Source organism: Drosophila takahashii, chromosome 3R, assembly GCF_030179915.1.
Source record: "Drosophila takahashii strain IR98-3 E-12201 chromosome 3R, DtakHiC1v2, whole genome shotgun sequence".
Taxonomy (NCBI): Eukaryota; Metazoa; Arthropoda; class Insecta; order Diptera; family Drosophilidae; genus Drosophila; species Drosophila takahashii.
The window spans coordinates 34,245,617-34,261,237 of record NC_091681.1 but is presented as its reverse complement, the minus strand read 5'-3'; the positions used below and the strand labels follow the sequence as shown (position 1 = coordinate 34,261,237).

The window sequence follows — 15,621 nt, the reverse complement described above, 5'->3', positions numbered from 1 at the left end:
TTATTTGAAGCAGTATACATATCTCCAGGTCCCCCAGTTCCCCTCTCGTTTTATCTGGGGCAATGTCAAGAGCAAGATCCCCGAGAAACAGAGAGAGATAAGTCCCCGATATCTCTGTGCGTGAGTCATATTTATGATCCGCACTCTTTTCTCTCAGTGCCCGGGAAGGCCGAGAGGGCGGAAGATATAGTGGGTTTATAAGTACTTTTATGGCAGCGCAGTGTGTGATGATCCGCCGATAGCCAGTTGCAATTACTGTTGCAATTGTTAACGCCGTGCGGCTTCTGACGGCAGTTAAGCGCCCCTGAATGACGGCTGCCACGCCCCCTTTTCGGGAGGGTATTTGTCATAAATCAATATGTGAGACCCGTGAGACCCCCGGGAGTTTGCATACGACCTCCTCACCCATTTCACTCACTCTCTCTCTTTGGCAATAAGTTGCACTATTTTTGATGCGCTCGCCCGTGCATTTGCTGCAAGCATTTTATTTCATTTCACAGTTGTCAGTCAAACGCTTTGTCAGGCCGGCGAGCACATCAATAAGCGGCTGCAAAAAAATACGATTCAATTGAATTTTTATTTCTCGCTTTTTGCGCCGACATTCGATGTGCGTGTGAGAACCAACAAAATATTTGCATGTAAAAGAATTTTCCGCCAGCCAAGCAGAGCAGAGATCCCCAAAAGGGCAGAACGGAAAGAGAGGTAAAAATTGTGAAATGAAATTTTAGCATACGTGACGTATACGCAATATATTTAATTGCATTGAAGCCGCCTCTTTGTTTTCCATTCCGCTTAATCTGCCAGCTGCAAAGTATGTTTTTAAAGTGAACAAAAAAACACGTTTAAACTTTAAATTTGCGGCGTTTTTACCTGCTAAATAAATGGCCTTGTCTTTGGAAAATCTCAAAATGCTCGGGAAATGCTACAAATGCCACACGAATTAGCATAAATCACTTTGGAGGGCATACTAAGGCGCAAGGACAACGTTTCTCTTCCTCCGGTAGCTTCATTTAATGGCAGACATTAATAACCCTATTTAATTTATGGCCCAAAACTAACAAAAGCCCAATCCGAGCTACAAAGGTTACGAAGGGAAAGGAATGGAAAGGAGGAGGCCTCTTTCCCAACTACAAACTGCAACTTCGCTGTGCAGTGCAATTACTCAAGTGCGCCAGGAACTAATGTGGCTTAAGGCGCCTCCCTTTGGGGCCAGGTGGAAAATTTGTTGCTGGCCCAGCCCCAAAAATGCCTTTGAGGCAGTGTTTTGAATTAATTAGCCAGCGTAGGCAGCGCTTGGCTTTGGCCAAAGCAACAACGTGGCTCCTCCGCTTGTTTGCGGCCTGTTTCGGCTATCTCTGGAATTAATTTACAGCTGCCGTTGATGTCATGAATATGCAAGCAGGTTGGTTTTCGGGATGGGGATGAACTGAGGGTGGATATATCAGCCCACCTGGACAGTTCAGCCGCTCGAGCGGAAGAAACAACAATTGGGCAAACAAACAGCGCCATAAAATGCCAGATGAGCTTATCGCGACCACAGCATCGCAGCTCAGTTCCGCTCGATAAGATTTTGTATAAAAAGCGGTTCCCAGATTAGCATAGGTCAGTCCAAAGAAAGTATTCCTCCAGTCAAGATGAACTTCCTGCCTCTGTTCGCTGTTTTCCTGATCCTGGGTTGCTTTTCCTTTTCGGAAGGAGCTGCTGTAGGCAAACCCACTGGACAACCTGGCTGTTTGACGGCCGAGGAAGTGGAGGTTAAATTCTATCCCCACTTCTACCTGAAGAGCTCCTACTGGATTTGCTCCACCCAGGGAGTTCCTGCCACTTTGGGGCAGTGTGTTGTGCCCTCTGCGTATTTGGACTCCGCCAAGGCCTGTGTTCCCTGGTCGGAATGGTACTGGACACCCACTGTCCAGCCGCCCAGTCAACCTGAGGTTGCTGCCTAAAACGGGAAACTTCACTCTTTAAATGGTCACAAAATAAATAAATAATAAATAAAATCTAAAGCAATATTGGTTGCCTTATTTATATTACATTTGCAATTGCAAGGGAAAATCATTTGCAGCTCTGTAAAATATTTACTCTCTAATTGTTACTGGGCAATGCTTAAGATAGGAGCATTTTTTTTTAGCAAATAATTGTTTTTCTGCATGTCTGGTGTGCAAATCATTATGACAAATACTTGGTTGGTTACTAGCTTTCCCAGATAAGTGGATAAATATTTTTGCTGTAATGCCGCCTGATCATTGAGATACGTAAGATATCTAGTGGAATTTTTTTTAGAGTAATACATATTTGCTACAGCTCAGAGCAAAAAGTTTAGATAAGTTTTCCCTGACACGTTCTTTTAATATTTATTTTTTCAAAATCGTTTAATATAAGGAAAAAAGTTTTGATTATAATAAAATTTAAAAATTCCTAAGTTGTATGATATAGTTTAGATTCATTTGCTATTTTCTAAAAGTAATATATTTTATTAAATTCTTCAATACAGTAAATAAATGATAACTTTCAATAAATTAAATAAAAAACCATTTAAACCTATTTCTTTCCTTATTTTTCAGCCATGTCTGGAAGGGACTACAACGGCGAGCCGGGCTGTCGAAGTCCGGAGGAGCTGGACCAGAGCTATCGTCGGGGGTGGGGGGAAGAAGGAGGCGGAGCTGCGCCGCTGTCCCGCCAACGAGCTGTTCTACGACCGCGAGCGGCGATGCGTGAAGTGGAAGGACTGGCAGTGGACCGAACCGCAGGATCCGCCCACAAAGCCGCGCAAATAAAAGAGGGCGTGGAGGCGGATGTGTGCGAATGTATTGAAACAAATTGTCGAAAATATAATTAACAAGAAAGGAAGTTAACTTCGGTCAGCCGAAGTTTATATACCCTTGCAGTTATAAGAAATAGTCAATGTTAGTAACATCATGTTAAATTTTTAAGGATTGTTGCTAGCTTCAGTGAGATAAAAATATTTCACGTACTCAGCCCCCACACCACGACAAGGTCACAATCCACGAGGGGGAAATTATTATCATTTATTTATATATATTTATACAATTTTTCAGAACTACGTAGATAAATAACATAAAATAAATAAATTAGGAATACCATAAAAATACAAATATACAATACGCTATACACAATTAGTTATTTTTCTAACCTTTTAACCTTACAAGCTATACTTAAAAAAAATTCCATCGTGGTGGCTATAGGGGGTCTCATAGGTAATGGCAAGAGCTGATGGAATTCGAGAATCTGAAAATATCCAATCAATTTGTGTTAATTGTTTCGTTGTGGGAGAATCATTGATTGAATAGAGGTTAAAGGCATTTAAATGTTCCTCCAGAATATCAGTCCCTGTGGATCTGCAAATATTAAAATCTCCTAATATTACTACTTTAGTATTATCCATTCTGCGCACCTTTTCGACGTCAGATTTAATTTCATTTCGAAATCTTGCAATGGGAAATCCGGGACTCCTATAAACAATTATAAATGACGTGTCAAGATAATTAAATGCAATCGATTGATACGTTGCCCTTGGATTTTGAGACTTCTTTGTCTCAAAAAGAAATACTACATTTTGCGAAATGTTTTGCTTAGCATAAATTAGTATTCCGTTCTTCCCAAGACCATTCAAACGATTGCTATCAATTCTTTTTATAATGTCGAAATCCCTTAAATTGTACTCTTCTTGTGGAAGAGTCCAGGTTTCAACAAAACATAAAAAGTTCGCAGAACAAATAATGTTGTCGTTGGCAACATCTTCGCGATGAGCGCGAAGAGATTCCACGTTGTGGTAATATAAAGAGATATCCTCATTTTCATTGACCAAAAATTCATATTGCGTAGTCAAAGCCTTTTCCCCTCTTAAACTTGCAAGTTCTTCTTGGACATTTGTAGCTCCAAAACTAGTTGGAGGGACAAAGTCTCCTAAAAGGAAAAGACCCGATGCGCTAGTTGCTCTGCTGCAACCTACGTAGAGCGGTGCTCGCTTAATGCCTCTTTTAAGATGCACTGCGACTTTGCTGTAGGTTGCTCCTTGGCTCTTATGGATGGTAATAGCCTCAGCAGGAACAACTGGAAATTGTTTTCTATCAATAGAGGAATGCGCCGAAGTCCCGCATTGGAATACTCGGGCTGTTTTATAAATTGGAGTCCAGTCTGGGTGATCATTTCCTCGAACTTTTGACCTAGCTATAGTACCGACAGTGGAATCTGTAAACTTAATCCACAGTCCAGTAACTAATAATGAGCCGTTAACTATACTGTTGTCAATTCGCATTAATTGACCAGTTGCCCCATTTACAAGTCCGTCATTTGTGTCAATATTGACGGTAACCATATATTTTGCTGTTGTCTTCAGGTGTAAAATATATGGTAGACCCTGAGTTTCAGCGGTCTTCATGTTTTGGGCACGTCTAAGAGTTGATTCTCGACTGTTTTCAGACATATTAGCTGCTTTAACTGTATCTACTGCAGTTGACACAAATTCTTCAGTCCTAATTTGGGCAAGCTTAAGGGAGTTGTAATCGTTTACCTCAGCATTAGAACCGAATAAATGAATTGCGTCGTCGGGAACATCGGTTACTGAAACAACTCTTGTCCTGAAAAGCTCAATATCAGCATCTGACATGTTGGCTTCAGACATATTATTCAAAGCCAAAGCAAAAGCGTGGTCGTCACGTTGCCGCATTATTTCCGTTAGCTCAAAAAACTTAAAATTATTCCAAAGGCTTGCTCCTGCCAGAACATTATAGGGATTGGATGCATCCCCTGCGAATATCCAACGATCTCCAACTGGGCTAAGCTGCTTTAGATCTCCAAACACTATTATAGACTTGCCTCCAAAACGTATATCTTGACTTCTAAAAATTTGACGAAGTCTTTGATCTAAGAATCCAAGCATTTTGGACCCGACCATCGAGATCTCATCTATAACAAGAAAGGAAGTTAACTTCGGTCAGCCGAAGTTTATATACCCTTGCAGTTATAAGAAATAGTCAATGTTAGTAACATCATGTTAAATTTTTAAGGATTGTTGCTAGCTTCAGTGAGATAAAAATATTTCACGTACTCAGCCCCCACACCACGACAAGGTCACAATCCACGAGGGGGAAATTATTATCATTTATTTATATATATTTATACAATTTTTCAGAACTACGTAGATAAATAACATAAAATAAATAAATTAGGAATACCATAAAAATACAAATATACAATACGCTATACACAATTAGTTATTTTTCTAACCTTTTAACCTTACAAGCTATACTTAAAAAAAATTCCATCGTGGTGGCTATAGGGGGTCTCATAGGTAATGGCAAGAGCTGATGGAATTCGAGAATCTGAAAATATCCAATCAATTTGTGTTAATTGTTTCGTTGTGGGAGAATCATTGATTGAATAGAGGTTAAAGGCATTTAAATGTTCCTCCAGAATATCAGTCCCTGTGGATCTGCAAATATTAAAATCTCCTAATATTACTACTTTAGTATTATCCATTCTGCGCACCTTTTCGACGTCAGATTTAATTTCATTTCGAAATCTTGCAATGGGAAATCCGGGACTCCTATAAACAATTATAAATGACGTGTCAAGATAATTAAATGCAATCGATTGATACGTTGCCCTTGGATTTTGAGACTTCTTTGTCTCAAAAAGAAATACTACATTTTGCGAAATGTTTTGCTTAGCATAAATTAGTATTCCGTTCTTCCCAAGACCATTCAAACGATTGCTATCAATTCTTTTTATAATGTCGAAATCCCTTAAATTGTACTCTTCTTGTGGAAGAGTCCAGGTTTCAACAAAACATAAAAAGTTCGCAGAACAAATAATGTTGTCGTTGGCAACATCTTCGCGATGAGCGCGAAGAGATTCCACGTTGTGGTAATATAAAGAGATATCCTCATTTTCATTGACCAAAAATTCATATTGCGTAGTCAAAGCCTTTTCCCCTCTTAAACTTGCAAGTTCTTCTTGGACATTTGTAGCTCCAAAACTAGTTGGAGGGACAAAGTCTCCTAAAAGGAAAAGACCCGATGCGCTAGTTGCTCTGCTGCAACCTACGTAGAGCGGTGCTCGCTTAATGCCTCTTTTAAGATGCACTGCGACTTTGCTGTAGGTTGCTCCTTGGCTCTTATGGATGGTAATAGCCTCAGCAGGAACAACTGGAAATTGTTTTCTATCAATAGAGGAATGCGCCGAAGTCCCGCATTGGAATACTCGGGCTGTTTTATAAATTGGAGTCCAGTCTGGGTGATCATTTCCTCGAACTTTTGACCTAGCTATAGTACCGACAGTGGAATCTGTAAACTTAATCCACAGTCCAGTAACTAATAATGAGCCGTTAACTATACTGTTGTCAATTCGCATTAATTGACCAGTTGCCCCATTTACAAGTCCGTCATTTGTGTCAATATTGACGGTAACCATATATTTTGCTGTTGTCTTCAGGTGTAAAATATATGGTAGACCCTGAGTTTCAGCGGTCTTCATGTTTTGGGCACGTCTAAGAGTTGATTCTCGACTGTTTTCAGACATATTAGCTGCTTTAACTGTATCTACTGCAGTTGACACAAATTCTTCAGTCCTAATTTGGGCAAGCTTAAGGGAGTTGTAATCGTTTACCTCAGCATTAGAACCGAATAAATGAATTGCGTCGTCGGGAACATCGGTTACTGAAACAACTCTTGTCCTGAAAAGCTCAATATCAGCATCTGACATGTTGGCTTCAGACATATTATTCAAAGCCAAAGCAAAAGCGTGGTCGTCACGTTGCCGCATTATTTCCGTTAGCTCAAAAAACTTAAAATTATTCCAAAGGCTTGCTCCTGCCAGAACATTATAGGGATTGGATGCATCCCCTGCGAATATCCAACGATCTCCAACTGGGCTAAGCTGCTTTAGATCTCCAAACACTATTATAGACTTGCCTCCAAAACGTATATCTTGACTTCTAAAAATTTGACGAAGTCTTTGATCTAAGAATCCAAGCATTTTGGACCCGACCATCGAGATCTCATCTATAATAATTAATTGAATATCAATCAACTTGCAATGCATTGTATTTAAAGTGTCATTGCTTAAGGGTCTTAAGGGACCAGATGATTGATTAACAGGAAGGGAGAAAACTGAATGAAGCGTTAGTCCCCCAATCCCAAAAGCTGCTTTTCCAGTAGGAGCACAAAGTAAAACCTTTGCAGAATCTGTTGCCCCAGCAAGTTTATTTGCCCGCCAAGTTATAGACTGAAATATTGTCGAAATCAATCTGCTTTTTCCTACTCCGGCCCCTCCACCAACATATTCATAAAAAGTTTTTTTGGCTGCAACATTATGCATTACGTGTGCGTAATACTGGCGTTGTTTAAAGTTTAGAGACCGGGTAAGCGAGCAAAGGTTATCGTCAGATACCATCGGAGGAAGTCTTATAAGAGGAAGTTCGCCATCTTCTGGATTATTTGCAGCATTGTCATCTTGGAGTACATTAACGTTTTGTCCGACGTCGGGTACTGCCAAAGCCCTGAATTCTTCATCAAGGTATTGAGAAGCTGGCCCCTCGGGAAGGGGGCCATTTTCTTCTCTATCAACATTTTGCAGATCTTGAAGAACTCTCTCTAATTCCATGTCGTCAAACACATCATACTGCTCTTTGTTGCGTTTAATAATTTCAAAATTATTCCTAAATGTGCTTTCATTGTCGTTTGAAATGAGTTCCGTCTCTTCACTTCTCCATGGGAAGAAGAGCATTACGTGCTCCCTAAAATAATCTGATGGAGAAGAGTTTAGACTGAAGCGAACCCACCTAAGAATAAGGGCATGATTACGTCTTTTTACACTACCAGTCCCATCTAGCATTGGGTAACTTTGAGCAGCAACGTTATTTTCTTCATCTGCATCAAAGTCGATTGGTTCGTCATATTCTTCGTTTGACTGTTCCGATCGTGCATTTGGCTTGGAGAATTTGAACCAAGCCGCAAATTCCGCAAGACATAACGACTCTAGTTGTTCATGTCTTTGCACGTATCGATCAAGTAAGTTTCGCTCAAAAATATCTGTTGAGTTTTCGGGTAGCTGTTCTAATACTCTGTTAGATCGCACTATCCGGACCCTTTTATCTGGATGGCAAGTGTTTATAAAAATATTTCCTTCACTAGCCTCAGACATGTGTAGCCCTAAAATATTGTAAGCTGCTTCTTGGGCAGATATTTCTGTAGCGTTAATAAACTTGCTCCCTAAATGCTGCAATTTTCTTTTGACGGAAATATTTCCATGGGTCATTTCTGTCATTGCTTCTCGAAGCAGTTGCGACACACCACGGTTGGATTTGTTTATGTAGTTAATAATATAACTACAACAGGCGTAAGCATCTAGGATAAATTGAATATCCATGTTAGCTCTATGCAAGCCTAAAATATTTCTATTATAAGCATTCAGCAACCTATCAGAAAACTGACGTCGAAGAAATACTTGGGGCTTTTTTAAGCTAGAACGAATGGCGAACTTGTATTCCTCATATGAGATTTCAAGATGGCTGAGGAAATATTCAAAATTATTAAACATGGCCGATTCTTCTTCGGAAACAGTCTTTAAAAGCTCTTTAACTTTCTTAAATATTTCTTTATATTCTTCAACGTTGGTTTCGTTTTCTTCAAACGGATACAAAACCAGAGTTTCAGGCATTGGTGGGTATGGCATATTAAAACGGCAGAATTGTTGGCCTCGTAGTTCCCTTAAACATGAAGCGCTGTGCTTATGGCGCTGATATTGAATTACTTCTTGCAATTCAGGATCGTCCCCGCTGGCAGTAATAAACCGATCTATAAAGCTGGCGACTTCTTCGGCGTTATCGGGTCCTTCTAGTTTTGGGGCACCAGAAAACCAGTACATGCCATGAGAGTGCGGCGATCCTCTGTGCTGGAACTCGATCCTCCAATAATAATGGACCAGTCTTAACTCACCAAATATCTCTGAGCTTTTGAACAATTTCATTAATTGTCGGAACCTGTAGTCAAAGTACCGGGAGCATGTTACTGGGTCTGAGCGGATTAATCTAGCTTTTTCGGCGCTAGATAGAGCTGCCGCCTCCTCCTCGCTAATGTCTCTGTTATCCAATAAAAGAGATAGAATAACTAGCAGTTCGTTCCATTTAGATTCAGCAGCAGAGAGGGTTATGAAGAATGTTGGCAACCCAAATTGTCTAATCATGGCTATAACTTTCTTTTTTTCGGCCTCCCAGTGGGCTGGAGCTGAACGGAGGCCTTTTAAAATATGAAATCCATCATCATGCTGTACAAGACTGTCAACGAATGAATTATCCCTCACATTTGCAGCAGTTACGGTACCTGATTTTTTTCGTAGGGCAATGGAAATGGAACTTTGAATTCGCTGCATTTCATAAAACTTGTACATGTAAAGGACTTTGGGTACTATTGCGCAACGACGGTCGTAAAAACGAATTTGCGACCTAGCTTTTTTTGCATAGGTCGAATTCCCCTTAAATATTTCGCCGCAAGAAATAGTCGGGAAGGAAAGTTCTTCTGCGTCGTCGTCAAGGGTTAAGTTTGTTGGAATGCGGCCTTCCCCAGGGGCCATAGCAATACGCTGAAGTCCAGTATCGTCGTTTTCCAATAGGGTTTCATGACCTCCAGGATTTAAATCTCCTTCTTGTTGGTCATTTGACTGAGAATGAGAACGTTGACGAAGAAGCTGTTCTACAACTTCTCGGTCAGATTCATCTGCGATGAAAGGTATCTCTTCTTCAGCACCCATTTGATTGAGCCAATCACCGTCAAAGGATATGTTGTGCTTCCTGTAGAGCTCAGTGCTAACCAAATATCGCACAGCTTCAATGACCCGAGCGGGTCGAATAGTTTCGGTCATGAAATTATGGGAATATTCTAACTTTCTTTTCAGGTGAACCTGGATCACATGGGTCGAATCAAAGGTGCGCGGGAGTGCGCTTACAGTATCAGGTACTGAAATCGGAACATTGACTACAGCTCCTCTTATTCCGCATTGCCTCTCATATCCAAGGGATATAATGCGCATGAAAGGAATTCGAGGAGAGATAAGGCGCTCTTCAAGGCATGTCAAGTTTTTAAGGCATTCAGGTATCTCTGGAAAGTCGAAGCCATTCGAGAGACAAAGGGATGGTATCCTACCTTTGGAAACGCCTTGACGACATGTGCTACAAAATTGATATTTGCCGGACGGACTCGGAAACTTTCTACTTAAATAGAAGGCATTGTCTACACTAAGGTTGGGGTACTTAGAAGAAATAGTACGTATGTTCAAACCACTTACCTGAGATGGAAACCACGTTCCTCCACAGCACGTACAAAACTTTGTTGGTCCGTCCTTAATGTTACGTAGATATTGTTCCCTCGCAGTAGCTCGACTCCTCCGTCGCTGGCGTTCCCGTTGATCCTCTCGTTCATCCTCCGAAAGTTGTGCTCTTCCAGCAATATTGCGCTGTGACTGCCTTGAAGATTCCGCCTGTCGATTTTGTGAATTAGACCTATAAGTCAATAGTCGCTCCTCAGCCATTTCCTGAATTTGCTGCTCCCGAAGTCTCCTCTGAAGACGAGTTTCCCGATGATGCACTGTGTTGGTCCTTTGCTGCTGTGTCCTAGCGATGGGGTTGTTCCTTGTGATCCTGTGAGCTGCAGCATCCCGAACGCGTTCGGGTCCTCGATTCTCCTCGATCGATCTCCAGGTAGCATGGTCAGCAGTATTTTGCACCTGCTGTCGTCGTCGCTCCTCGGAATCCGACCTAGTGATTGCGTGCGCTGCAGTATTCTGCACTTGCTGTCGTCGTCGCTCTTCCGAATTCGACCTGACCCTGGCGTGGGCTGCAGCATCCCGAGCGCGTTCAGGTCTCCGATTCTCCTCGATCGATCTCCAGGTAGCATGGTCAGCAGTATTTTGCACCTGCTGTCGTCGTCGCTCCTCGGAATCCGACCTAGTGATTGCGTGCGCTGCAGTATTCTGCACTTGCTGTCGTCGTCGCTCTTCCGAATTCGACCTGACCCTGGCGTGGGCTGCAGCATCCCGAGCGCGTTCAGGTCCTCGATTCTCCTCGATCGATCTCCAGGTAGCATGGTCAGCAGTATTTTGCACCTGCTGTCGTCGTCGCTCCTCGGAATCCGACCTAGTGATTGCGTGCGCTGCAGTATTCTGCACTTGCTGTCGTCGTCGCTCTTCCGAATTCGACCTGACCCTGGCGTGGGCTGCAGCGTCCCGTGCGCGTTCGGGTCCTCGATTTTCCTCGATCGATCTCCAGGTAGCGCGATTGGCAGTATTCCTCAATCGTTCGCTGGCTCGAATCCTTTCACTTCTCCTTCTTTGAGAGCGAGCAGCGGAATTTTGCGAGCGAGCTACTTCTGCTACCTCTAAATTACTTGCGCGGGCCAAGGCAATGTGCCGCGCATTGCGGGTCCTTATTTCAGACGCATTTTGAGCATATTGGGATCGGCTTCGTCTAAGTGCAGCTTGGCGGCGCTGCTCTTGAGATAAAGAAGATACGCGCGGCATTCTCTTTATTTTGCTGTTAAAAATAAATGTATAAAGTAAGGGGTTATGATAAATATTATGATTACTTTTATAAAACCTTAAAAACCTCAGACAATTTCATAAATGCTTAAACTTGATTTAGTTTGCTAATTACACCAAAATCCCTTTGGTCTGAATTTGGGTGAAATATTTATTGTTGATGATATACATTCCACCTGAATTTCACCAGTAGATTTAATCAATTTAAGGGATAATTTTAATTATTTGATAAATTGTTTGAGGTTCAATAAAATTGATGAATCATGTTTTGCTTTATAAAAATACTTACCAAATGAAGAAAAGTATATTAATACTTTATTATTTTCAGTTTGCACACTTTTTCACTTTTTTTGGTTTTTTATTCACTTTTCACTTTTTATGGTTTTATGTTTACTTTTCACCTTATACTTTTTGGTGGGCTTTTATGTACTTTTCACTTTATACTTCCGGTGTAAAGATATTAACTGAGTATAAAACATACGCACAATAAAGAAATACTGGTATACGTTGTCACTCGGCAACTGTTTTTCACAGACTAATCCGGGGATTAGGATTACGAGTCAATATATAGGGTTAGATTATACCTGCTATCAACCTTCGGATAACCCTTTTGATGGCGACCAATGTCCGATTTTAGGGACAATTCTTAGGTGAATTAGGTAAACCGGATTGATTACCTACTTTAAGGATTGTGTAATAACTCAATTATTACCTGTTGTCTAGGTTCGTATCAACCTTATTGTGTTTATTTCTGTAATTTAAAATAGGAAAAACGGGTATACCTAGGTGGTCTACCTTAAAATTTGGACACGTGTACACCGGTTCCATTCGACACCTGACACCACCCCATTCAGCATAATAATAACCCTTTTGATGGCGACCAATGTCCGATTTTAGGGACAATTCTTAGGTGAATTAGGTAAACCGGATTAATTACCTACTTTAAGGATTGTGTAATAACTCCATTATTACCTGTTGTCTAGGTTCGTATCAACCTTATTGTGTTTATTTCTGTAATTTAAAATAGGAAAAACGGGTATACCTAGGTGGTCTACCTTAAAATTTGGACACGTGTACACCGGTTCCATTCGACACCTGACACCACCCCATTCAGCATAATAATATAGTCGATAGATTTTTTATAAAATATGATTCGTAATTCTGAAATGTTAAAATTCTATATCCCAGAGTAAAAGAGAATACGATCAAAGTCAACAAAGCAAAACATTTTATACAATAATTTCGTTATTTTTTGACCGTTTCTTTGACATTTATTTGATAGGGTCATCCGACTTTTATTAAATTGAATTGGAAATTCTTTAAAATAAAAAAAATTATATCCCGAATAGTATAAGATAATATGTCAAAAACACCAAAGCTATAATTTTCTATTCCTCGAAGCTGTTTAAATTTCCGATCGTTCCTATGGTGGCTGTATAATATAATCGTCCGATTATAATTAAAAACAAGAAAGGAAGTTAACTTCGGTCAGCCGAAGTTTATATACCCTTGCAGTTATAAGAAATAGTCAATGTTAGTAACATCATGTTAAATTTTTAAGGATTGTTGCTAGCTTCAGTGAGATAAAAATATTTCACGTACTCAGCCCCCACACCACGACAAGGTCACAATCCACGAGGGGGAAATTATTATCATTTATTTATATATATTTATACAATTTTTCAGAACTACGTAGATAAATAACATAAAATAAATAAATTAGGAATACCATAAAAATACAAATATACAATACGCTATACACAATTAGTTATTTTTCTAACCTTTTAACCTTACAAGCTATACTTAAAAAAAATTCCATCGTGGTGGCTATAGGGGGTCTCATAGGTAATGGCAAGAGCTGATGGAATTCGAGAATCTGAAAATATCCAATCAATTTGTGTTAATTGTTTCGTTGTGGGAGAATCATTGATTGAATAGAGGTTAAAGGCATTTAAATGTTCCTCCAGAATATCAGTCCCTGTGGATCTGCAAATATTAAAATCTCCTAATATTACTACTTTAGTATTATCCATTCTGCGCACCTTTTCGACGTCAGATTTAATTTCATTTCGAAATCTTGCAATGGGAAATCCGGGACTCCTATAAACAATTATAAATGACGTGTCAAGATAATTAAATGCAATCGATTGATACGTTGCCCTTGGATTTTGAGACTTCTTTGTCTCAAAAAGAAATACTACATTTTGCGAAATGTTTTGCTTAGCATAAATTAGTATTCCGTTCTTCCCAAGACCATTCAAACGATTGCTATCAATTCTTTTTATAATGTCGAAATCCCTTAAATTGTACTCTTCTTGTGGAAGAGTCCAGGTTTCAACAAAACATAAAAAGTTCGCAGAACAAATAATGTTGTCGTTGGCAACATCTTCGCGATGAGCGCGAAGAGATTCCACGTTGTGGTAATATAAAGAGATATCCTCATTTTCATTGACCAAAAATTCATATTGCGTAGTCAAAGCCTTTTCCCCTCTTAAACTTGCAAGTTCTTCTTGGACATTTGTAGCTCCAAAACTAGTTGGAGGGACAAAGTCTCCTAAAAGGAAAAGACCCGATGCGCTAGTTGCTCTGCTGCAACCTACGTAGAGCGGTGCTCGCTTAATGCCTCTTTTAAGATGCACTGCGACTTTGCTGTAGGTTGCTCCTTGGCTCTTATGGATGGTAATAGCCTCAGCAGGAACAACTGGAAATTGTTTTCTATCAATAGAGGAATGCGCCGAAGTCCCGCATTGGAATACTCGGGCTGTTTTATAAATTGGAGTCCAGTCTGGGTGATCATTTCCTCGAACTTTTGACCTAGCTATAGTACCGACAGTGGAATCTGTAAACTTAATCCACAGTCCAGTAACTAATAATGAGCCGTTAACTATACTGTTGTCAATTCGCATTAATTGACCAGTTGCCCCATTTACAAGTCCGTCATTTGTGTCAATATTGACGGTAACCATATATTTTGCTGTTGTCTTCAGGTGTAAAATATATGGTAGACCCTGAGTTTCAGCGGTCTTCATGTTTTGGGCACGTCTAAGAGTTGATTCTCGACTGTTTTCAGACATATTAGCTGCTTTAACTGTATCTACTGCAGTTGACACAAATTCTTCAGTCCTAATTTGGGCAAGCTTAAGGGAGTTGTAATCGTTTACCTCAGCATTAGAACCGAATAAATGAATTGCGTCGTCGGGAACATCGGTTACTGAAACAACTCTTGTCCTGAAAAGCTCAATATCAGCATCTGACATGTTGGCTTCAGACATATTATTCAAAGCCAAAGCAAAAGCGTGGTCGTCACGTTGCCGCATTATTTCCGTTAGCTCAAAAAACTTAAAATTATTCCAAAGGCTTGCTCCTGCCAGAACATTATAGGGATTGGATGCATCCCCTGCGAATATCCAACGATCTCCAACTGGGCTAAGCTGCTTTAGATCTCCAAACACTATTATAGACTTGCCTCCAAAACGTATATCTTGACTTCTAAAAATTTGACGAAGTCTTTGATCTAAGAATCCAAGCATTTTGGACCCGACCATCGAGATCTCATCTATAATAATTAATTGAATATCAATCAACTTGCAATGCATTGTATTTAAAGTGTCATTGCTTAAGGGTCTTAAGGGACCAGATGATTGATTAACAGGAAGGGAGAAAACTGAATGAAGCGTTAGTCCCCCAATCCCAAAAGCTGCTTTTCCAGTAGGAGCACAAAGTAAAACCTTTGCAGAATCTGTTGCCCCAGCAAGTTTATTTGCCCGCCAAGTTATAGACTGAAATATTGTCGAAATCAATCTGCTTTTTCCTACTCCGGCCCCTCCACCAACATATTCATAAAAAGTTTTTTTGGCTGCAACATTATGCATTACGTGTGCGTAATACTGGCGTTGTTTAAAGTTTAGAGACCGGGTAAGCGAGCAAAGGTTATCGTCAGATACCATCGGAGGAAGTCTTATAAGAGGAAGTTCGCCATCTTCTGGATTATTTGCAGCATTGTCATCTTGGAGTACATTAACGTTTTGTCCGACGTCGGGTACTGCCAAAGCCCTGAATTCTTCATCA

At 40.3% G+C, this 15,621-nt stretch overlaps 3 protein-coding genes across 3 annotated transcripts; 2 read left to right on the top strand and 1 right to left on the bottom strand.

The window, feature by feature from the left end:
- The first annotated feature begins 520 nt into the window (after positions 1-520).
- LOC108058241 (uncharacterized) lies at positions 521-2,862 on the top strand. Its single transcript, XM_017142851.3, is given in 3 exon segments — positions 521-702; positions 2,565-2,643; positions 2,645-2,862. Coding segments are annotated over 2 exon segments (210 nt in total). The 5' UTR covers positions 521-702; positions 2,565-2,566; the 3' UTR covers positions 2,778-2,862.
- Positions 1,604-1,978, top strand: LOC108058240 (uncharacterized). The gene has a single exon (XM_017142849.3). The coding sequence runs from the start codon at positions 1,635-1,637 to the stop codon at positions 1,944-1,946; it is 312 nt and encodes a 103-aa protein (XP_016998338.1). The 5' UTR covers positions 1,604-1,634; the 3' UTR covers positions 1,947-1,978.
- Positions 2,863-9,713: 6,851 nt separating the features above from the next.
- On the bottom strand, positions 9,714-11,535 carry LOC123003318 (trichohyalin-like). Its single transcript, XM_044395512.1, has 2 exons — positions 10,306-11,535; positions 9,714-9,845 (listed from the first exon to the last, which is right to left on the bottom strand). The coding sequence occupies exons 1-2, from the start codon at positions 11,533-11,535 to the stop codon at positions 9,714-9,716; spliced, it is 1,362 nt and encodes a 453-aa protein (XP_044251447.1).
- Positions 11,536-15,621: the final 4,086 nt, after the last annotated feature.